This window comes from Schistocerca serialis, chromosome 9 (assembly GCF_023864345.2).
Source record: "Schistocerca serialis cubense isolate TAMUIC-IGC-003099 chromosome 9, iqSchSeri2.2, whole genome shotgun sequence".
Lineage (NCBI taxonomy): Eukaryota > Metazoa > Arthropoda > Insecta > Orthoptera > Acrididae > Schistocerca > Schistocerca serialis.
Window position 1 is genome coordinate 490,611,384 of NC_064646.1, and position 25,424 is coordinate 490,636,807.

At 44.1% G+C, this 25,424-nt stretch overlaps 1 protein-coding gene across 2 annotated transcripts in view; it reads right to left on the reverse strand.

The window, feature by feature from the left end:
* Nucleotides 1–3,336, reverse strand: part of LOC126418523 (uncharacterized) — a 202,846-nt gene extending 199,510 nt beyond the window's left edge. For both annotated transcript variants that reach the window (XM_050085326.1, XM_050085325.1), the window contains exon 1: nt 3,252–3,336. In XM_050085326.1, the coding sequence (XP_049941283.1) occupies nt 3,252–3,334 (83 nt within the window). In that variant the 5' untranslated portion in view covers nt 3,335–3,336. The remainder of the gene's footprint in view (nt 1–3,251) is intronic.
* Between the last annotated feature and the right edge of the window lie 22,088 nt (nt 3,337–25,424).

The following is a 25,424-nucleotide window of genomic DNA, read 5'->3' on the forward strand; positions in this document are numbered from 1 at the left end:
ATTTCCTAATCTAATTCCCGCAGTATCACCCATTTTAATTCGACTACGTTCCATTATCCTTGTTTTGCTTTTGTTGGTGTCTATCTTCTATCCCCCGTTCAAGGCACTGTCCATTCCGTTCAGCTGCTCTTCCAGGTCCTTTGCTGTCTCTTACAGTATGCATTATACCCTACAATACAAAGTTTATCCCTGACTCCAACAATGCCTGTCAGGAAGCACAGCAGATAAAGAGGAAAAAGACGTCACTTCTCGGTGAGCGACACCCCTGTCAGGAGATAAATGTAGCTTCTCTCTGCTGTGATAATTTCGTAGTAGCAGCTCGCAGCAATAGTCTGGATGTATTTTTATACATATGACAGTGGAAAGTAGACCACGGCCTTGCCGCAGTGGTCCCAATGATTCCCATTAAGGTTAAGCGCTGTCGGGCTTGGCTAGCATCTGGCTGGGTCTGCCGAGTGCTGTTCGCAAGTGGGGTGTACTCAGACCTTGCGAGGCCAATTGAGGAGCTACCTGATTGAGAATTAGCGACTGGTCACAGAAGCTGACAACGGCTCCGGGAGAGAGAGGCACTGACCACATGCCCCTCCATATGCGCATCTAGTGGATAAACCGGCGATCTGTCAATAGCTTTGGGCCGGCAAGGCCTATTTGGAAGAAATTTGAGTTTTGTTTCATAATGCTTGTTGCATTCTTCACTGAGATGACAAAAGTCATGAAATAGCGATATGTACATACAAAGGACCTGTATCCACGGACCCAACCAACCAACCAACTCGCGCACGCGCGCCCAGACCGTGACATCGCTGGCCACAGTTCCTGTCGCGGCCGTCGCATTCTCAGGGCGTTACCGCCGACGGAAGAGGTCGCGCCATGGCTGGTCTCCGGTCCGCAGCGCCCTCTGCCTTTTGCATGTAAGGAGGAGCGCTGGCCCCGAGACGGACAGTGTATTGACGATTGTCTATTGCTAGCCTTTCGTGGAGTTTATAGCGGAACGATTGCAGTGTGATATTTGCTATTCTATTCGACTAGGCTCATTACACGGATTACTCTCGGAAATTACTTGTATTGCTGGTGCATTTTTCGTCGGAAATAAAGATAAGTTACCTCTCCATTCTAGCTATCGCAATTCTTGTCGTTAATTATTTTTCGGCCAGAAGACATAGCTACGTCCTGGTCACTACCCACGCTTTATACAATTTGTGGTGGCTGCCCCAAAAGTACCGCCGAGGAGCCTGGGTTATGGAGCCGTCACAAAAAAGATGGCAGTAGCATCGCACACACAAGGTAAAAACGGCTGTCTGTTGGCAGACCTGCCATTTGTACTCATGTAGTCATGCCCGCATGAGAGGAATGAACAGACTATGTGCGCTAAATGGTAGTTGGAGCTAGATGCATCGGACATTCCATTTCTGATATCGTTAGGGAAGTCAATATTCCGAGATGCACAGTGTCGAAGAGTGTGCCGAAAAACACAAATTTCAGGCATTAAGTCTCACGACTCAGGGGCCGTTGGCCTCCACTAAACGACCGAGAGAAGATGCGTTTGCGTACACTTGTCAGTGCTAACAGACAAGCAACACTGCGTGAAATAACCGCACAAATCAATATGAAAGGTATGGTGAAATTTGGTATTATTGGCTTATGGCGCGAATTCCTTTGCTAACATCGCCTGCAGCCCCTTTCTTGGGCCCGCGACCACATCGGTTGGACCGTAGACTACTGGAACATCGAGACTTGGTGAGATGAGTGCCGATTTCAGTTGGCAGGAGCTGATGGTAAAGTTCGAGTGTAGCGCAGATCTGACGAAGCCATACACACAGGTTGTCAACAAGGCACTGTGCAAGCTGTTCCGATCATTGACCGGAAATGGTTATGTTCGGCTAATTGGAGGCCCCTAGCAGCCTTTCATGGACTTCATGTTTCCAAATAACGATGGATTTTTTATGGCTGGCAATGCGCCATGTCACCAGGCAACAACTGGTTCCGAGTGGTTTGAAGAACATTCTGGAAAATTCGAGCGAGTGACTTGGCCACCCTGATCGTCCGACACGAACCCCATGAAACATTTATGAGACATAATCGAAAGGTCAGTTTGTGCACAAAATCCTGCACCTGCTACACTTTCGTAATGATTGACGGCTGTAGTGGCAACATGGTTCAGTACTTCTGCAGGGGACTTCCAACGACTTGTTGAGTCCCTGCCACGCTGAGTTGCTGCACTACGTCGTGCGAGAGGAGCTCCGACACCTTATTAGGAGGTATCTAATGGCTTTTGTCATCTCAGTGCATTTCTTCAGTTAAAATCATATTTCGTCAACTTCAGCCAGTCATTTTCTGACTCCAAAATAGAGCAGAATAAAGAAATAGACAGTGTCACCGCAGCAGGTGCAAGTGTAAGTCACATATACATACATAGAGAACAGGTCAATTGACAGACATAAAAAATATTAAAAATAAGTAGAAGTTTAGATGTCAACGACCTTGCCGCAGTTGTAACACCTATTCTAGTCAGATCTACATCTACGTCCACAAACATACTCCGCAATCCACCATACGGTGCGTGGCGGAGGGTACGTCGTACCACAACTAGCATCTTCTCTCCCTGTTCCACTCCCAAACAGAACGAGGGAAAAGTGACTGCCTACGTGCCTCTGTACGAGCCCTAATCTCTCTTATCTTATCTTTGTGGTCTTTCCGCGAAATATAAGTTGGCGGCAGTAAAATTGTACTGCAGTCAGCCTCAAACGCTGGTTCTCTAAATTTCCTCAGCAGCGATTCACGAAAAGAACCCCTCCTTTCCTCCAGAGACTCCCACCCGAGTTCCTGAAGCATTTCCGTAACACTCGCGTGATGATCAAACCTACCAGTAACAAATCTAGCAGCCCGCCTGTGAAATGCTTCTATGTCCTCACCCAAGTTAAGCGCTGTCGGGCTAGGTTATCAGTTGGGTGGGCGACCGTCCGGTCTGCCGAGCGCTGTTGGCAAGTCGAGTGCACTCAGCCCTTGTGAGGCAAACTGAGGAGCTACTTGATCGAGAAGTAGCGGCTCCGGGAGAGCGGTGTGCTCCACACATGCCCCTCCATATCCGCATCATATGTGGGCTGAGGATGACACGGTGGTCGGTTGGTGCCTTTCGGCCTTCATGGCCCATCGGGGACGAGTTTAGTAGAAGTTTAGATGTCCGCTGCCTTTCGCTAAGCTGGACTTACAGTTTCAAGCCTTGCGTTTTAATCAGGATAGAGAGAGTATACCTGTGGGACGGGTGAGAGTCGCTCGCAGAGGCGGAGAGAGCTAGGAGCGCGACCACGGCCAGTGCTGCAGTCGAGGGTGCCATGGCTGCGGGCAGACTACGCGGCATCTGGCGCACACAGCGGCCTATATACCCTCCCGCGATCGGCTGGCCCTATTAAGGCAAAGTAAACGTCCGCGGCGTGCGCGGTCCATCTGGCTGATTGAGCGCTGATGGGTTCCACGCTGCAGGCCGACCTCTTCCCGTCCCTGCCTGTTGCCAGACGCCGCGCTGCAGTGTCAACAGAGAGGGGTCCCGTGTAGCGCTGGCCGGGCCGTGAGTGCCCTCCCCCACCCACCTCTGGACAAGCGGAGGAGGGGCCGCTCTAAGTTTATAACTCCAACCGCTTCAGCAGGACGGTTTTATAGCTTTCTATGAGGCCGCAGTATTGCCTCTTCAGTAAAAGTCCGATGTGTTTAGCCGGTAACCGAGGCACGCGCACATAGAAGTAAAACTGACTCCTTTCCACACAAAAGAAGCCACGTCAAGGTCACTTACTAACATTTTACCCCTGGCGGGTCTAGACGCACTGCATTATTTTCTCACCAAGTAGCTATTGTGCTTACAGTCATTCGTTGACCAGTCTGGAGTGGCAGTTGAAGACAGCAAAACCAAAGTCGAAGTTTAACGTACCCCATTTAAGAGATCGTACGCGCAGGAGAATCGTACAAACGTACATATCATCGTTTGACCATCGCAAAGACTCCCGTCTGGACAACATAGTAGTAAGCATCCCTGGCGCAGAGAAACAACTGATAACTGAAAGAGATGAAAACAAATGAGTCGCCATGTCAGGACGGAATCCCAGTTCGGTTTTACGAAGACTACTCTGCTGCCCTGGCCGCTTACTTAGCTTGCACTTATCGCAAGTCTCTCGCCGAGAACGATGTCCCAAGCGAATGGAAAAAAAACCGCAGGTGACTCCGCTGTGTATACGAAGCGTAAAAGAACAGACCAGGAAAAATATTCTGATTTAGAATATAATAAATTTCCTAGAGACGGAAAAGTTCATGTTCACGAATCACCAAGATTTTAGAAAGCATCGCTTGCGTGAACATCAACTTGTCCTTTTCTCACATGATATGCTGCGAACTATGGATGAAGGGGCCGGCCTCGGTGGCCAAGCGGTTCTAGCCGCTTCAGTCTGGAACCGCGCGACTGCTACTACAGTCGCAGGTTCGAATCCCGCCTCGGTCATGGATGTGTGTGATGTCCTTATGTTAGTTAGGTATAAGTAGTTCTAAGTTCTAGGGGACTGATGACCTAAGATGTTAAGTCCCATAGTGGTCAGAGCCATTTGAACCATTTTTGATCTGCGGTTCCAGAATGAGATTTTGGCTCTGCAGCGGAGTGTGCGCTGATATGAAACTTCCTGGCAGATTAAAACTGCGTGCCGGACCGAGACTCTAACTCGGGACCTTTGCCTTTGGCGGGCAAGTGCTCTACCATCTGAGCTACCGATCCCGATTTCGAGTCTCGGTCGGGCACACATTTTTAATCTGCCAGGAAGTTTCATACCAGCGCACACTCCGCTACAGAGTGAAAATCTCATTCTGGAAACATCCCCCAGGCTGTGGCTAAGCCATGTCTCCGCTATATCCTGTCTTTCAGGAGTGCTAGTTCTGCATGGTTCGCAGGAGAGCTTCTGTAAAGTTTGGAAGGTAGGAGACGAGATACTGGCAGAAGTAAAGCTGTGAGGACCGGCCGTGAGTCGTGCTTCGGTAGCTCAGTTGGTAGAGCACTTGCCCGCGAAAAGCAAAGGTCCCGAGTTCGTGTCTCGGTCGGGCACACAGTTTTAATCTGCCAGGAAGTTTCATACCAGCGCACACTCGGCTGCAGAGTGAAAATCTCATTCTGGAACACTCAGGTGTTATGAAGATGCTTCGGGAACTCAAGAACCGGCTTTTGGTGCTGACTGCGCTGCGATCCTACTGCTGCTATCATACATTTCGCGTAGGGAACACGAAGATGAGATACCAGAAATTAGGCTTCATACAGAGGATACAGACAGCCGTTCTTTCCTCGCTGCCTCTCCGAGTGGGAAAACAGGAAAGGAGTAGTAGTGGTATAGGGTACCCTCTGCCACACTCCGTACGCTGACTTGTGGCGTGTGTAGATGTAAATATCAGCAGTCAGTTACTTTGATATTCAGGTCTGTGCTGAACTCTCTCAAAAGAAGCTGATGGAAATTAACTACTGACATGAGATCATAATACATAAAGTTCACGACCTCCCCATAAACCATGGACCTTGCCATTGGTGGGGAGGCTTGCGTGGCTCAGCGATACAGATAGCCGTACCGTAGGTGCAACCACAACGTAGAGGTATCTGTTGAGAGGCCAGACATACGTGTGGTTCCTGAAGAGAGCCAGCAGCCTTTTCAGTAGTTGCAGCGGCAACAGTCTGGATGATTGACTGATCTGGCCTTGTAACACTAACCAAAACGGTCTTGCTGCGCTGGTACTGTGGACGGCTGAAAGCAAGGGGAAACTACAGCCGTAATTTTTCCCGAGAGCATGCAGCTTTACTGTAGGGTTAGATATAATAATTCCACTCGCAAAGAAATAGGTGTTGACAGGTGTAAAAATTACAGAACTATCACTTTAACAAGTCTGGTTGCAAAATACTAACACGAATTTCTTACAAACGTCGGGGAAGTTTAGAATCCATAGAAATGTTGGAACACGCGATGCAATACTGACCCTGTGAGTTATCTTAGAAGATACATCAAGAAATGGCGAAACTACGTTTCTAGCATTTGTAGGCTGAGAGAAAGCTTTTGACAATGTTGATTCGAATACTCTCATTGGAATTCTGAAGGGGATCAGTGGTTGAGAAGGGAGTGAGACAGGGTTGTAGCCTATCCCCGATGTTATTCAATCTGAACATTGAGCAAGCAGTGAAGGAAACAAAAGAAAAATTTGGAGTAGGAATTAAAATCCAGGGAGAAGAAATAAAAACTTTGAGGTTTGCCGATGACATTGTAATTCTGTCAGAGACAGCAAAGGACTTGGAAGAGCAGATGAACGGAATAGACACTGTCTTGAAAGGAGGATATAAGAGGATAATGGAATGTAGTCGAATTAAGTCGGGTGATGCTGAGGGAATTAGGAAATGAGACACAGAAGGTAGTAGATGAGTTTTGCTATTGGTGCAGCAAAATAACTGATGATGGTCGAAGTAGAGAGGAGATAAAATGTAGACTGTCTATGGCAAGGAAAGCATTTTTGAAGAAGAAAATTTTGTTAACATCAAGTATAGATGGAGGTGTCACTCCTTTCTCAACCACTGCTGCCCTTCAGAATTTCAAAGAGAGTATTCCAGTCAACATTGTCGAAAGCTTTCTCTAAGCCTTTCCTGAAAGTATTTGTATCGAGTGTGGTCATGTATGGAAGTGAAACATGGACAAAAACAGTCTAGACAAGAAGAGAGTAGAAGATAGTAGAAGATTTCGAAATGTGATGCTACAGAAGAATGTTGAGGATTAGGTGGGTAAATCACGTAACTGATGAGGAAGTAGTGAACAGAGTTGGAGAGAAGAGAAATTTGTAACAGAAATTGACTAGAAGAAGGGATCGGTTGGTAGCACATGTTCTGAGGCATCAACGGATCATCAATTTAGTACTGGAGGGCAGCATGGAGGGTAATAATCGTAGACGGAGACAAAAAGATGAATACACTAAGCAAAATCAGAAGGATGTCAGTTGCAGTAGGTACTGCGAGATGAAGAAGCTTGCCCAGGATAGAGTAGCATGGAGAGCTGCATCAAACCAATCTCTGAAGACCACAACAACAACAACAACAAAGCTAATGAGCATATTCTTAAGTTCGGATGTAACAAATTTTCTTCACACAGAAATTTTCTTCATGCGGAAATCAGCATGGATTTAGAAAGCGTCGCTCGTGCGAAACTCAGCTTGCCCTTTACTCACAGGGCATACTGCGAACTATAGATGGAGAGCAACTGACAGGTGCCAGACTGAAAATTGCTAACGAAGGTCCGAGCATAAGGAAGAGGCTTCCATATATGTGAGTGGCAGAAGATAGTGTATTAACAGAATCCAGTACGTCGTTCTGAATGGCGAGTGGTGGTCAGCAGTGCCACTGAGAAATGTGACAGACCGAGTAACCGGCAGTATGCGACTGTCTGCTGGTGACTCTGTGGTGCACGGGATGGTGTCGTACAAGCAGATCAGGTGACACTTGGATTTTTATAATCATATTTATGGTTCGTGAAATTCAGACCTCAGACATCAATTACTCAACCATATCGATGCATCACTCAAATATTCTCGGGAAAATCTCCTTTGAAGTTTTGTGAACGTCGTAGACAACCTAAATAAAGCTCAACTTACGGAAGGGTGGCTTTGCGGTAGATTGCATTCCTGCCCCGTGGGCGGGCTTGGTCTGTTTCCCGGTCGATGCTTATCTTCAAACAATGGTACATGTTGAAACTTCCTGGGAGATTAAAACTGTGTGCCGGACCGAGACTCGAACGCGGGACCTTTGCCCTTCGCAGGCAAGTGCTCTACCAACTGAGCTACCCAAGAACGACTAGCTCCTCGTCCTCACAGCTTTACTTCCGCCAGTACCTCGCCTCCTACCTTCCAAGCTTCACAGAAGGAGCACTCGTCCGCGAAAGGTAAAGGTCTCGAGTTCGAATCTCGGTCCGGCACACAGTTTTAATCTGCAGGGAGTTTCATATCTGCGCACACTCCGCTGCAGAGTGAAAATCTCATTCTGAAAACATCCCCCACTCTGTGACTAAGCCATGTCTCCACAGTATCCTTTCTTCCAGGAGTGCTAGTTATGCAAGGTTCGCAGAAGAGCTTCTGTGAAGTTTGGAAGGTAGGAGACGAGGTACTGGCAAAATTGAAGCTGTGAGGACGGGATGTGAGTTGTGCTTGGGTAGCTCAGTTCCCGGTACGGGAACGTGAATTTTCTGGGCTGAGATTAGAAAATTTCTCATGGCCGTTTTTCCTAGCGGATGTTATGTCGACACGGTAGCTCAGCGTGTTCGGCCAGAGGGTTTAGCTACCCTCTCCAATAAAAAAACTGAGTGAACGGATCAACGAAAAACCTGAACGAGTGTCATCGGACGTCCGCCACGAACAAATTCAACGAACAATATAGCACAAAATGAGATCAACAAAAAAAGCCGGTAGAGCACATGCCCGTGAAAGGCGGAGGTCCCAAGTTTTAATCTCGGTCCGGCACACAGTTTTAATCTGTAGGATGTATCATATCTGCGCACACTCCGCTGCAGAGTGTAAATCTCATTCTGGAAATGGTACATGTTCTACGATCATTTCCGTACAGCGTAACATACACAAATATCAAATAATGTAATTTTTAATGATTTTAATCTAAATAAACCTACATTAACAATATTTTATAACTGATTGGTAATTAAGAATTTATATTTCCAATGACAACGGTAATTTTGTGTGTGATAAGTAATTGTAAATAAAACGACGTGGATTTTTCATAAAAATTACAATTACATATGACTTGATTAGCATACAATAGATGAATTTTGTATTTAAATGATGTAGGTATACGAATTCAAACTGAAAAGGAAAAAGATGAGAAAAACAATGAACAAAACGAGGCTCGAACCAGCGACGAAGTGCTTACCAGTCTCGAGCGCTACCGATTCTTTTTCGACCTTTATGTATTTTACGCTTCACCGAGGGTGGTCGTAGAACATACACCTTTGTTTAAAAATATTCACTGGGCGGGTATCGAACCCTGACCGCTGATAAGACGGCCGAGCATTCTTAGGCAGAGCCACGGAACCCACCGAAAATGTGTGCTTGATTCATGGTATTAAAGATGCTTGCAAAAATAATTTTTGAGAGATGTATCAAACTGCTTTGGGAAATTGAAATTTGAGGCCTGAACTTGACGTACCATAAACATGAAAAATTACAAAAACCCGACCGCAGTGTGATCTGATTGTCAGACACAATTTATGTTTGTTGAGATTAATGACATCTTGCTCTAACTGTAGAAAACTGTAACTTAAATCAGTTGAGTTCTTTCTTTCACTTGTGCCTTTATCCCGCAGTTTTTGCAGGTTCGGATTTGGCATGGTTAATTTAAATGGGTGGCCGAATGCCCTTTCTGCCGTCACCCCATACCACCCCAGGACGGAATCAGTGTACCCCAGCTGTCTGCATCTACTGTAAACCATGAAATAGAGCGAACGCATTGCAGATATCTGCGAGTCGTGTAAGTGAGGCGGGATGTGGGGACCAGCCCGGTATTCACCAAGTGGGTTGTGGAAAACCGCCTAAAAACCAAATCTAGAGTGGCCGGCACACCGGTCCACGTCGTTAATGCGCCGGGCGGATTCAATCTGGGGCCGGCGCGCCAACCCGAGGCGCTCTCGGCCAACCTGGCGGGTCTTAATGCAGTTGAGTAGAAAAAAATAATCCATTAGCGTTCGAATACAATATTAGTGTTGTGCTGAAACGTCATGTGTAACATTGCAAAGAGATATGAAGTGGGAGATGCACGTAATATCGGCAGTAGGGAAAGCGAGTGTTTGACTTGGGTTTATTGGGAGACTTTCAGGGAAGTGTAGCTCGTCTAAAACGCCACCACTGGTGCGACCCGTTCTTCAGTACTGCTCAAGTGTTTGTGACCCCCACCAGCTCAGATTCAAGGAAGACACTGAATCAGTTCAGAGGTCTGCCGATAGATCTATTACCGGTAGGTTCGAACTTGCTTCGTGAAATAAAATAGGAATACCTGGAGGAATGATGCTGTCTTTCTCACGAAACGCTATTGAGAAAGTTTTTGAAACTAGGGGTAGAATGCTGCCGGCTGGAGTGGCCGAGAGGTTCTAGGCGCTACAGTCTGGAACCGCGCGACCGTACGGTCACAGGTTCGAATCCTGCCTCGGGCATGGATGTTTGTGATGTCCTTAGGTTAGTTAGGTTTAAGTAGTTCTAAGTTCTAGGGGACTGATGACCTCAGCAGTTAAGTCCCATAGTGCTCAGAGCCATTTGAGCCATTTGGTTGAATGCTGGACGATTGTACTACTGCCAGCGTACATTTCAGGTAACGTCCGTGAGGAAAAAGATAAGAGAAAAAAGGACTAGTACGGAGGCATATAGACAGTCGTTATTCCGTCGTTCCATTTACGACGGCAACAGTAAAGGTAATCATCGCAATAAGCGGTTCAGGGTACCTCCCGTCATGCACCATAAGCTGGCTTGCGGAGTATGTGCATACATGTTAATGTAGATGTAGACAAAAATATCACAAGTTAACTTGATTTTTTTATTTTCTATCACTAACGACTTGTGACGCCATATTCAAATGGAAAGCCTTCAGTTACGAATAAACTATTTGCTGCAGAGAAGGGTGTAAGTAGGATAATGTGTGGTGTCCACTAAGTATTTGGGTGTGCTCACAGCAGCCTCACAGTACGCTTTTGCTGCCATATCAGTGTCACTTAGAAAACGAAGGCAATGTTCAAATAAGCGCACCACTCAAAATATTATTCACGCATTTAAGAGAGCGCACTAGGAATTCAGGAGCATTACAGACGGCATGGTCTAGGGGTAGCGTCTTTGATTCATTATCAAAACGTCTTCGGTCCCGGTTTTGATCCACACCACTCCCTAAATTTTGATAAATAATCAGCATTGGCAGCCGAAGACTTCCGGCATAAGAAGTCAGCCTCATTCTGCCAACGGCCTTGTCAAAGAGGGCGGAGGAGCGGATGGAGGTTCAGGGCACTCTCTTGTCCTAGGGGTGGGAAATTGCCCCTAAAGGCGGAAGAATCAGCAATGATCAACGACATGAAGATGCAGAAGGCAATGGAAACCACTGCATTAAAGACACGTAACGTGTATCCACAGGACATGTGGCCTGTAATTGAAGAAGTGTCATGATGATCTCTCCATTGGCAAAAGATTCCGTGATAGTCCCCCATTCGGATCTCCGGGAGGGGACTGCCAAGGGGGAGGTTACCATCAGAAAAAGGTTGAATAATCAACGAAAGGATAACGTTCTACGAGTCGGGGCGTGGAATGTCAGAAGCTTGAACGTGGTAGGGAAACTAGAAAATCTGAAAAGGGAAATGCAAAGACTCAATCTAGATATGGTAGGGGTCAGTGAAGTGAAGTGGAAGGAAGACAAGGATTTCTGGTCAGATGAGTATCGGGTAATATCAACAGCAGCAGAAAATGGTATAACAGGTGTAGGATTCGTTATGAATAGGAAGGTAGGGCAGAGGGCGTGTTACTGTGAACAGTTCAGTGACCAGGTTGTTCTAATCAGAATCGACAGCAGACCAACACCGACAACGATAGTTCAGGTAAACATACCGACGTCGCAAGCTGAAGATGAACCGATAGAGAAAGTGTATGAGGATACTGAAAGGGTAATGCAGTATGTAAAGGGGGACGAAAATCTAATAGTCATGGGCGACTGGAATGCAGTTGTAGAGGAAGGAGTAGAAGAAAAGGTTACAGGAGAATATGGGCTTGGGACAAGGAATGAAAGAGGAGAAAGGCTAACTGAGTTCTGTAACAAGTTTCAGCTAGTAATAGCGAATACCCTGTTCAAGAATCACAAGAGGAGGAGGTATACTTGGAAAAGGCCGGCAAATACGGGAAGATTTCAATTAGATTACATCATGGTCAGACAGCGATTCCGAAATCAGATACTGGATTGTAAGGCGTACCCAGGAGCAGATATAGACTCAGATCACAATATAGTAGTGATGAAGAGTAGGCTGAAGTTCAAGACGTTAGTCAGGAAGAATCAATACGCAAAGAAGTGGGATACGGAAGTACTAAGGAATGACGAGATACGTTTGATTTTCTCTAACGCTATAGATACAGCAATAAGGAATAGCGCAGTAGGCAGTACAGTTGAAAAGGAATGGACAACTCTAAAAAGGGCCATCACAGAAGTTGGGAAGGAAAACATAGGTACAAAGAAGGTAGCTGCGAAGAAACCATGGGTAACAGAAGAAATACTTCAGTTGATTGATGAAAGGAGGAAGTACAAACATGTTCCGGGAAAATCAGGAATACAGAAATACAAGTCGCTGAGGAATGAAATAAATAGGAAGTGCAGGGAAGCTAAGACGAAATGGCTGCAGGGAAAAATGTGAAGACATCGAAAAAGATATGATTGTTGGAAGGACAGACTCAGCACACAGGAAAGTCAAAACAACCTTTGGTGACATTAAAAGCAACGGTGGTAACATTAAGAGTGCAACGGGAATTCCACTGTTAAATGCAGAGGAGAGAGCAGATAGGTGGAAAGTATACATTGAAAACCTCTATGAGGGTGAAGATTTGTCTGATGTGATAGAAGAAGAAACAGGAGTCGATTTAGAAGAGATAGGGGATCCAGTATTAGAATCGGAATTTAAAAGAGCTTTGGAGGACTGATGGTCAAATAAGGCAGAAGGGATAGATGACATTCCATCAGAATTTCTAAAATCATTGGGGGAAGTGGCAACAAAACGACTATTCACGTTGGTGTGTAGAATATATGAGTCTGGCGATATACCATCTGACTTTCGGAAAAGAATCATCCACACAATTCCGAAGACGACAAGAGCTGACAAGTGCGAGAATTATCGCACAATCAACTTAACAGCTCATGCATCGAAGCTGCTTACAAGAATAATATACAGAAGAATGGAAAAGAAAATTGAGAATGCACTAGGTGACGATCAGTTTTAGGAAAAGTAAAGGGACGAGAGAGGCTATTCTGACGTTACGGCTAATAATGGAAGCAAGGCTAAAGAAAAATCAAGACACTTTTTTATAGGATTTGTCGACCTGGAAAAAGTGTTCGACAATATAAAATGGTGCAAGCTGTTCGAGATTCTGAAAAAAGTAGGGGTAAGCTATAGGGAGAGACTTCTCATATACAATATGTACAACAACCAAGAAGGAATAATAAGAGTGGACGATCAAGAACGAAGTGCTCGTATTAAGAAGGGTGTAAGACAAGGCTGTAGCCTTTCGCCCCTACTCTTCAATCTGTACATCGAGGAAGCAGTGATGGAAATAAAAGAAAGGTTCAGGAGTGGAATTAAAATACAAGGTGAAAGGGTATCAATGATACGATTCGCTGATGAAATTGCTATCCTCAGTGAAAGTGAAGAAGAATTAAATGATCTGCTGAACGGAATGAACACTCTAATGAGTACACAATATGGTTTGAGAGTAAATCGGAGAAAGACGAAGGTAATGAGAAGTAGTAGAAATGAGAACAGCGAGAAACTTAACATCAGGATTGATGGTCACGAAGTCAATAAAGTTAAGGAATTCTGCTACCTAGGCAGTAAAATAATCAATGAGGGACGCAGCCAGGAGGAATTCAAAACCAGACTCGCTATGGAAAGAAATGCATTTCTGGCCAAGAGAAGTCTACTAATATCAAATACCGGTCTTAATTTGAGGAAGAAATTTCTGAGGATGTACGTCTGGAGTACAGCATTGTATGGTAGTGAAACATGGACTGTGGGAAAACCGGAACAGAAGAGAATCGAAGCATTTGAGATGTGGTGCTATAGACGAATGTTGAAAATTAGGTGGACTGATAAGGTAACGAATGAGGAGGTTCTACGCAGAATCGGAGAGGAAATGAATATGTGGAAAACACTGATAAGGAGAAGGGACGGGATGATAGGACATCTGCTAAGACATGAGGGAATGACTTCCATGGTGCTAGAGGGAGCTGTAGAGGGCAAAAACTGTAGAGGAAGACAGAGATTGGAATACGTCAAGCATTATACGTAGGTTGCAAGTGCTACTCTGAGATGAAGAGGTTAGCACAGGAAAGGAATTCGTGGCAGGCCGCATCAAACCAGTCAGTAGACTGATGACCAAAAAAAAAAAAAAAAAAAAAAAAAAAAAAAAAGACGGCGTAGAACCACACTGGACGTCACTCCCGTAATTAAAGGTTCCCCCCTTTTCTCCAAATGAGTAACGGCGTCAAGTATGCGCAGTAAAAATAGTATTTAAATTTCTGAAAATCTGTCATCTGTGAAAGACAGCGATATGTGAAACTTGTTATTATTATCTGTTGTAAGAACAAAGATGTTAATGGCTATGAAATGTAATGGACCGGTGTAAAAAAAGCTGTCTTGCTACTAAGTCCCGTAGGCGATTAGATATTGTTTGGAATAAGGTGTTTCTTGATCGATGTAGCTAAGCTGAATTATTAAATGCGAATCTTATATGTGTGTGTACACTGAACGTCATTAAAAGCATTAAAGGTATTTTGTTGTGTTAAGATCACGTCTTATGAAGGACCTGTTTCCTTAAAGCGTTTATTACCGATTCTATCAAGAGTTGCAATATTTACATGAGGCGAATAGTTTCGTTCATTTTGAAGCCTGGCCTACTGAGGCAGTCCAGACAGTGCCCGATCCTAATAATAAACATCAAAGTGGCAACACATGGCTCATAAATATCTGCAGAATGAACGCCAAAATCCACAAGTGCCTCTCACCAAGTCAATCATCTTGATTTTGAGTTGTTAAGAGTATAGTATAATAAAATAATGGAATAGATGATAATAAAATGCGTGGCTTTTTAAAATGTATTGAATTAATGAGATTAATTTTTCGGCGTGAATGACAAGCACAATAAGCTGAGCTATGCCTGGAAATAAGTCCGTATTAGTTCATATTATTTTGCAGGGCGGAGTAGTTTCTTTCTCCGCTGTAGATTTGTGCTTACCATTCTTTATAATACTACGTTTGGTCGCCGCGTTCACCTTTGAAGCCTTGACCGTGTTCCTATTAAGCTTATCGGATCTTCGTAATTTTCCAAAGTACACAGGTGGGCTTCAGTTATTGTAATTATTGTACTATTTGAAATAACAACTCACACGACCTTTCTGTTAATAAAACAATACTGTATTTTTCTAAACGGTGCACATATGAAATCCACACTCCTCACTTATTCATAGCGACCCCAAAATGGCGGTCTACAATTACTCGCTAAAAAATTGACGTGCTTCTCACTCTTTCACTAGCTGAGCGCGAATCCCCTTCTTCCTCCTACAGGTACCAGAAAAAATCCTCTGTTTATTAACAACTGAAAGTCAAAAAATACATGACGGTAGCCATAGGCTCTATGATGGGCTACCGCTTCATCTTGTCTCTTTGCCCTTAAGGAAGACGAAAACATAAAGGAAATGCAAAAGGTTTATCACAAGAGGCATGTGTGGTTTGTGGCACTCATTCTCCAAACATTTATAACGCATGACTTGCCACTTTGACGTTTATTATTAAGATAAGGCACTGTCACTAGGCACTGTCAGTAGGCTAGATTGAAAATGAACCTCTAAGGTTCGAAACTAGTCACGTAACATACCTGCTGCAATTGACAGAATCGTTAGTAAATGCTTTAAAAATTTAATAAAGTTGCTAGTTCCCTGTCAACAAAATGCTGAAACTGAAGAACCTCTTTCATTTTAGATAAAAAGAAAAGTTAAATTTTATTCGATTCAAGTGAGATAATTGAATAATGAAATTTTTCCTTTGGTTTACGATTATGCCAAAAGCTAGTTTCTGCGTAGTTACTATTTGCACATCACATTCATTAGAAGCTGCAATCACTTATTTTTCTCCAAGTCCGATAACTTTTCTGAGTGCGATATTCCGAAAGGAAGCTTCACTTAATTTGACGGCCAGTAAATTAGCAAACGAATTGTTTCAGATAACTGTGACCATACATCTTTTGCAGTTTTAAAGTAAATGAAAGTTAATAGCATTATTATCATCCTTGACTTTTACGAAAGTAAATGAGACTAAATCAAAGATATAATTTGGTCCCAATTTTCTTATAGCGTTACAGGGTAAGAACAGAATTCGAGTAAATAATTTTATTTGATCCATTATAAATGGTTTTTGAGTCTGTAATGTTATCTCTGTGAACTACCTGTAAGAAGATCTTTGTAACTGTTTTGTTTTATATAAGATATTTTCGATGCGTAAAGTGTACAACAAGTTGTGTGTGATGTTAAGTGTGTGTGAGACTCTACACAAATGGACCATTAGGAAACTGTGAGTACAAATTGTTCTAAATTTTAGCCACTAACCTCACAAAAAGAATTGATACCCAACTAAAAATCGCGTTTCTTATGTATTACAGTAAAAGTCAACAAAATGAAGCAGACTCACACACACTGACAACATCAAAAGAAATGGCTTAATACACACCAAAAAAACGCACTTGAAATTGGGAATTATTCCTTGAAACGCGTCGTGCGAATAGTAAAATAAAGAAAAATCGTGACTGGCAGGAGAAGATTTATTTATCTATAAACAAACCTATTAAATAATTTTAGGTAACTTTTGACGCTCTCGATTATGAGATTCAGCATACAAAGTCAATTTGTTGTAGTCACAGGTTGTTATATGGTAACGTGTTTCTCCAAAGTAGTCCTAGGTCACGACAGTGTAGTGCTGAGTGTCTTCCAGTCGGTTGAGTGCAATCAGTTCAGTAAAGGTGTGTCAGTGTGGAGACTTGACGGCATGAAAGGAAAGAGACATGGTATATGGACGTGTCCAGGAACTCGCCGTGAAAGAAGAAGCCCGATTTGTCGATGTATCATCGCTGGTTGTCCAACGTGTCTACAAGCAACGTTGTACCCGTTGTGCCAATCACAGCCGCGTAACACGGCGTAAGAACAGCGGTAAAAAAAAAAAAAAAAAAAAAAACACACACACTCACCGAAGGAGGCGGGCAGCGGCGCTCTCGCCCTGTCATCGGTAATCGGTTTCAGACCGTACACGAATTGCCGCTGTCAGTGAATGCAGGTCTACCTCCCAATTTAAGAGGGAACAATGTGAAGGAAACTGCCCGCTGTGGACATTTGGAGTACGGTACCGCGCAAAAGACCATTATTCACAGCGGCACTTCAAACTGCACGTGAGAGCAGAAACGACAAATTGGATGAAAATTTAAACATGGCTGCGTTGTCAGCGACCATTACAAGGTAATTATAGCCCTCGGTCGTGAAAATGAAGTCCTTTTGATCTAGTTTTCTTAACCTAGTCTTAAGTGGCAGAAACCTAGGTCAAAAACACTTCATTTGCGGGAACGTAGGGCTGTAATTGTTTCAATTTTAAGTTGGATGGAGTTGAATACAGGCGTGTACTGCGGTCCAATGCGTCGCCATTTTCCCTCTGTTCAAATGACGTGTCGAGCGCACCGACGGTCCAGAAAAGCGTTCAACCCACTGTACGCAAATGGTACGAATCTGGCTGGAGTTGACTGTTGTTTTGGTGGTGTTTTTCTGTGGTGACAAACGTACTCATCGAGGTTGCTGTGAACATGAACCAAGTTGTTCATTCCAATATTTTCGATGGCCAGCTGTTGCTCTTTCTTCCGCACTTTCACGGACACTGCCAACTTAACAAGACTACAAAGTTGCAAGCATACCTCCCTGTCTAACAAACACTCAGGAAGGCGATCGCATCTGGACTGGTGCACTGAAGCTCCCGATCTCATTCCCAAAGAAAATGTTCGAGGCTGAATGGAACGACAGGTGAAATGTAGCAATCGGCGTCCCCACAATTTCGTAGCTCTACGGAATCTTACCATCATTGAAAGGATTCAGCTGAGGGTGGTATACCTGAAGAAACTAGTGGGCTCTCTTCCTCGCCGAGTTCAGGACATTAACTACCTCAGGGACGGTGTTGCGCGGTATAAGCGTGACGTCTTCTGGTGATGACTAATTTTTTGTCTGATGCACTAGTAAGCAAAATGACTTAAACTATGCATCATTTAGCTTCAGTGTGACGCACTAAGGACTAAGTTACACTACTGGCCATTAAAATTGCTACACCACGAAGATGACGTGCTACAGGCGCGAAATTTAACTAACAGGAAGAAGATGCTGTGATATGCAAATGATTAGCTTTTCAGAGCATTCACACAAGGTTGGCGCCGGTTTCGACACCTACAAGTGCTGACATGAGGAAAGTTTCCAACCGATTTCTCTTACTCAAACAGCAGTTGACCGGCGTTGCCTGGTGAAACGTTGTTGTGATGCCTCGTGTAAGGAGGAGAAATGCGGACCATCACGTTTCCGACTTTGATAAAGGTCGGATTCTAGCCTATCGCGATTGCGTTTTATCGTATCGCGACACTGCTGCTCGCGTTGGTCGAGATCCAATGACTCTTAGCAGAACATGGAATCGGTGGCTTCAGGAGGGTAATACGGAACGCCATGCTGGATCCCAACGGCCTCGTATCACAAGCAGTCGAGATGACAGGCATCTTATCCGCATGGCTGTAACGGATCGTGCAGCCACGTCTCGATCGCTGAGTCAACAGGTGGGGACGTTTGCAAGACAACAACCATCTGCACGAATAGTTCGACGACGTTTGCAGCAGCATGGACTATCAGCTCGGAGACCATACCTGCGGTTACCTTTGATGCTGCATCACAGACAAGAGCGTCTGCGATGGTGTACACAACGAGGAACCTGGGTACACGAATGGCAAAACGTCATTTTTTCGGATGAATCCAGGTTCTGTTTACTGCATCATGATGGTCGCATCCGTGTTTGGTGACATCGCGGTGAACGCACATTGGAAGCGTGTATTCGTCATAGCCGTACTGTCGTATCATCCGGCGTGATGGTATGTGGTGCCATTGGTTACACGTCTCGGTCACCGTCCGTTCGCATTGACGCCACTTTGAACAGTGGACATTACATTTCAAATGTGTTACGACCCGTGGCTCTACCCTTCATTCGATCCCTGCGAAAACCTACATTTCAGCAGGATAATGCACGACCGCATGTTGCAGGTCCTGTACGGGCCTTTCTGGATAGAGAAAATGTTCGAACTGCTGCCCTGGCCAGCACATTCTCCAGATCTCTCACCATTTGAAAACGCCTGGTCAATGGTGGCCGAGCAACTGGCTCGCCACAATACGCCAGTCACTACTCTTGATGAACTGTGGTATCGTGTTGAAGCTGCATGGGCAGCTGTATCTGTACACTCCCTCCAAGCTCTGACTCAATTCCCAGGCGTATCGAGGCCGTTATTACGGCCAGAGGTGGTTGTTCTGGGTACTGATTTCTCAGGATGTATGCACCCACAATTGCGTGAAAATGTAATCACATGTCAGTTCTAGTATAATATATTTGTCCAACCCGTTTATCATCTGCATTTCTTCTTGGTGTAGCAATTTTAATGGCCAGTAGTGTATTTAGCCACAAAAATGTTTGACCACTTAGAGAAGAATAGAATCTTACAGACGATAGTATTCATAATTCGAGGTTATTCGCAACGAGGCTTGAGGAGACGACTCCGCGAAAACTACCCTGTGCAATTCAACTGAAGGCACGCTTTCTGCAACACCGTCAATGCCTGCCATTGCGACGCAGAAGCTTGAAATTTGGCTCAAAGGTGAGTACAATCTCCCTCCGTGGTGGTGCCAAAGCGTGGCCCCCTGCGGCGTCGCCCTCGGTGTGGGCGACGTTTCAAACAGTAAGGTGCCGAAACATGTAAAAAAAAGGCTACAGCTCATAAGTTCACGTGACGTGGGTTAATGGTGTCACATCTGCACCAAATTTCTCCACAGTGCTGCCCAGCGCCACCGTGGATGTGTCCTACGATGGGGAGGTCGTCACAACCCTCTTACCAGACATTTCACCTCTTCTTCTGACGCTTCTGCGGTGGTGGTCAGAAATGCGACGCCCAGCGCAGAAGTCACGTGGTTTTCCTGTGGGTGGCCGAGGAAAACACTTCAGACACATCACCCTTTAGAATCGACACGAAATGACCTACTGAGTGGAGGGGGGAGGGACACAAACGGCGTCAATGAAACCACCCCTTCTCTTGGGCCATTGACTCCGACACATTTCGTGGTCGAAAATCACAGTTGTCAGTGCTATCAGCAACAGGACGATGTTATCAACAACGTTCGACTCACATCCCCCTCCCCCCAGGCGGAAACTCCACCGAGAGATACGCACCACGACCCAGTTAATCAGAGTTACAAAACCGTGAAGAACCATGAAGTAAGAAACAAAATAGATTATGATGACCTAGAAGTGAACTTGCGCCTAAATCGACTGGAAAAGAAAGGAGTTTTTCAAACTGCGCTAAGACTGGCAACAACACTGAATCACACATTGGGCGACACTATATGTTGCCCCACGACTGAGCAAATAGAATAATTCTACGAACTGAAAACCTACCAAAAGAAAAAACTCGAACTCTGTGACCTTTTACGCAAATCATGTGGACAAAGAAATGAAGACCTTGACCTTGACAATATCTACAACACTGTTGCAGAAACAACGAAACAAACATGCCAAATTTAAACAGACGCAAAAACCCCAAGATTGGCGATCCTTTACAGAAGCTCGGAGTTCAATGCGAGACGCCTATAACAGTTTCCACAACGAAACTTTGTCTCGAAACCTGACAGAAAATCCAAAGAGATTCTGGTCGTATGTAAAGTATGTTAGCGGCAAGAAACAATCAATCCCTTCTCTGTGTGATAACAATGGAGATACTATAGAAGACAGTGCTGCCAAACCAGAGTTACTAAACACTGCCTTCCGAAATGTCTTCACAAAAAAAGACAAAGTAAATATTCCAGAATTCGAATTCAGAAGAGCTGCCAACATGAGTAACGTAGAAGTAAATATCCTCGGAGTAGTGAAGCAAGTTAAATCACTTACTAAAAATAAGTCTTCTGGTCCAGGCTGTATACCAATTAGGTTCCTTTCGGAGTATGCTGATGCATTAGCTGCATACCTAACAATCATATACAACCGTTCGCTCGGCGAAAGATCCGTACCTAAGGACTGAAAAGTCGCACAGGTGACATCAATACTCAAGAAAGGTGGTAGGAGTAATCCACTAAATTACAGGCCCATATCATTAACGTCGATATGCAGCAGGATTTCAGAACATATATTATGTTCAAATATTATGAATTACCACGAAGGAAACGGTCTATTGACACACGGTCAACATGGGTTTAGAAAACATCGTTCCTGTGAAACACAACTAGTTCACTATTCACATGAAGTGTTGAGTGCTATTGACAAGGGATTGCAGATCGATTCCGTGTCCCTGGATTTCCGGAACGCTTTTCACACTGTACCACACAAGCAGTGCGTGCTTATGGAATATCGTCTCAGTTATGTGACTGTATTTGTGATTTCCTGTCAGAAAGGTCACAGTTCGTAGTAACTGACGGAAAGTCATCGAGTAAAACAGAAGTGATTTCTGGCGTTCACCAAGGTATTGTTATAGGCCCTTTGCTGTTCCTCATCTATATAAACAATTTTGGAGACTATCTGAGCAGCTGTCTTCTGTTATTTGCAGATAACGCTGTCGTTTATCGACTAATAAAATCGTCAGAAGATCAAAAGAAACTGCAAAACGATTTAGAAAAGATATCTGAATGGTGCGAAAAGTGGCAATTGACCCTAAATAACGAAAAGTGTGAGGTCATCCACAAGAGTGCTAAAAGGAACTCGTTAAACTTCGGTTACACGATAAATCAGTCAAATCTAAAAGCCGTAAATTCAACTAAATACCTAGGTATTACAAATACGAACAACTTAAATTGGAAGGAACACATAGAAAATGTTGTGGGGAAGGCTAACCAAAGACTGCGTTTTATTGGCAGGACACTTAGAAAATGTAACAGACCTACTAAGGAGACTGCCTACACTATGCTTGCCCGTCCTCTTTTAGAATACTGCTGCGCGGTGTGGGGTCCTTACCAGATAGGACTGACGAAGTACATCGAAAAAGTTCAAAGAAAGGCAGCACGTTTTGTATTATCGCGAAATATGGGAGTGTCATAGAAATGATACAGGATTTGGTCTGGATATCATTAATGGAAAGGCGTTTTTTTTTGCGACGGAATCTTCTCACGAAATTCCAATTACCAACTTTCTCCTCGGAATATTTTGTTGACACCGACCTACATAGGGCGGAACGATCACCACGATAAAATAAGGGAAATCAGAGCTAGTACGGAAAGATATAGGTGTTCATTCTTTCCGCGCGCTATACGAGATTGGAATAATAGAGAATTGTGAAGGTGGTTCTATGAACAATCTGGCAGGCACTTAAATGTGATTTGCAGAGTATCCATGTAGATGTAGATGTAGAAGGACCTGGTAAGGGCGCATAGACGCGCGTACCACGATTACACCCATAGTGAAAGTCTTGCAGCTAAACTGTATTGGTAGCACGACGGTGGCCGCAGAACTTAGTAGGCTGATCAACGAGGTATGCGCGGCCATATTGTGTCTGCAAGCACCGCACACACGAGATGAAATAATTCCAGGCCTTCCGAGGCAGTATATGCAAATCACAGACACAAAAAAGGTCAAGTCTGCAATCATTGCAGTAAACAATAACATTACAGTAACACAAATAACGCAGTTACGCACACAACATACGGTTGCAGTCCAAATAACTTTACGGACGCCAGAGTACTAATAATAGTCGACTTTATAAACGAATGTAATCTTTTCGTTTTAAACAAACCAGGCCAATCCCCAACTTATCACAGAAATAATGGAGTAGGCAGCAACATAGACATATCTCTGGCAAACATCGCATCCTACATTCTGGTAGCGAACTGGCAGGTGGTCGATAAGAAAATACTCAGTGATCACAGCGCAGTAATTATTCACACTAAAACAGGCACAGACACATTATAATACCCAAGGTTGCTGCTACGCAAAGCAAAAAGGCAGAAACTAGGGAAAGTGATTGAAGAGTTTCCATTATGTGGCTCCCAGGGAAGCATAGATTACAGAGCTCACGTTCTTACAGAAGTTTTACAGAGAGCACAAGCTACATCAATGCCTGCAGCACGCCACGCACCCAAACATAGGGCACCATGGTCAGCACTATTAACAAGACTAAGAAAAGGCGATATTACCAAATATCAAAGACATCACAGGAAAGAGAAATTAGGCTTCAATATTATCGTGACGTTACTATACGATACAAGGACGAACTACATCAGACCAGGAAAGACCACTGGGACACATACGTTAGCACAAACTTACAGAACAACATCCGGGGAGCCGTTTAAACTGCAGACGAATAAAGACTCCTGCAGTATTATCAACATTGAAGAAACCAGATGGTACTACCACAAGACAGGAGATGCGGAGCACAGTATCTTCTCAACAAACTACTTCTTGACGAAGACCACTGTCAGGACAACCAACTTCAAACTGCTATTCGTAGACTTTCTTTTTCTGTTTTGTCATCAGGAATGGTTTGACGCGGCCCGCCAGGAATTCCTCTCCTGTGTTAAACTCTTCGTCTCAGAGTAGCACTTGTAACCTACATCCTCAGTTATTTGCTGGATGTATTCCAATCTCTGTCTTCCTCTACAGTTTTTGCCATCTACAGCTCCCTCTAGTACCATGGAAGTCATTCCCTCATGTCTTAACAGATGTCCTATCATCCTGTCCCTTCTCTTTGTCAGTGTTTTCCATCTATTCCGTTCCTCTCCGATTCTGCGCAGAACCTCCTCATTCTTTACCTTATCAGTCCACTTAATTTTCAATATTCGCCTGTAGCACCACGTCTCGCATGCGTCGATTCTCTTCTGTTCCGGTTTTCCCACAGTCCACGTTTCACTACCATACAATGATGTACTCCAGACGTACATTCTCAAAAATTTCTTCCTCAAATTAAGGCCGATATTTGATATTAGTACGCTTCTCTTTGCCACTGCTAGTCTGCTTTTGATGTCGTCCTTGCTCCGTCCGTCATTGGTTATTTTACCGCCTAGGTAGCGAAATTCCTTAACCTCATCTAGTTCGTGACCATCAAACCTGATGTTAAGTTTCTCGCTGCTCTCACTTCTACTACTTCTCATTACCTTCGTTTTTCTTCGATTTACTCTCAATCCATATTCTGCACTCATCAGACTGTCCATTCCGTCCAACACATCATGTAATTCTTCACTTTCACTCAAAATAGCGATGTCATCAGCGAATTGTATCATTGATATCCTTTCACCTTGAATTTTAATTCCATTCCTGAACCTTTCTTTCATTTCCATCACTGCCTCCCCCAATGTACAGACTGAGTAGAATGGGCGAAAGGCTACAACCTTGTCTTACACGTTTTTAATACGAGCGTTCTTGGTCGTCCACTCTTGTTATTCCCTCTTGGCTGTTGTACATATTGTATATGACCCGTCTCACTCTATATCTCACCCCTACTTTTTTCAGAGTTCCGAACATCTTGCACCATTTTATATTTTCCAACGCTTTTTCCAAGTCGACAAATCCTATGAACTTATCTTGATTTTTCTTTAGCCTTGCTTCCATTATTAACTGCAACGTCAGAATTGCCTCTCTCGTGCTTTTACCTTTCCTAAAGCCAAACTGATCGTCATCTAGCGCATCCTCAATTTCCTTTTCCATTCTTCTGTTGATTATTCCTGTAAGAAACTTGGATGCATGAGCTGTTAAGCTGATTGTGCGATAATTCTCACACATGTCACCTCTTGCCGTCTTCAGAATTGTGTGTATGACGCTTTTCCAAAAGTAAGATGATATGTCCCCAGACTCATATATTCTACACAGTAACGTGAATAGTCGTTTTTTTTTGCCACTTCCCTAATTATTTTAGAAATTCTAATGTTATTCATCCCTTCTGCCTCATCTGATCTTAAGTCCTCCAAAGCTCTCTTAAATTCTGATTCTAATACTGGATCCCCTCTCTCTTCTAAATCGACTCCTGTTTCTTCTTCTATCACATCAGACAAATCTTCCCGGCATAGAGGCTTTCAATGTATTCTTTCTACCTATCCGCTCTCTCCTCTGCGTTTAACAGTGGAATTCCCATTGCACTCTTAATGTTATCACCCTTGCTTTTAGTGTCACCGAAGGTTGTTTTGACTTTCCTGTGAACTGAACCTGTCCTGCCGACAGTCATTTCTTTTCGAATGTCTTCATATTTTCCCTGCAGCCATTTAGTCTTAGGTTCCCTTTACTTCCTATTTATTTCATTACTCAGCGACTTGTATTTATGTATTCCCCGGAAAGTTGTTATACTTCCTCCTTTCACCGATCAATTGAAGCATTTCTTCGCATTTACCTATTTTGTACCTATGTTTT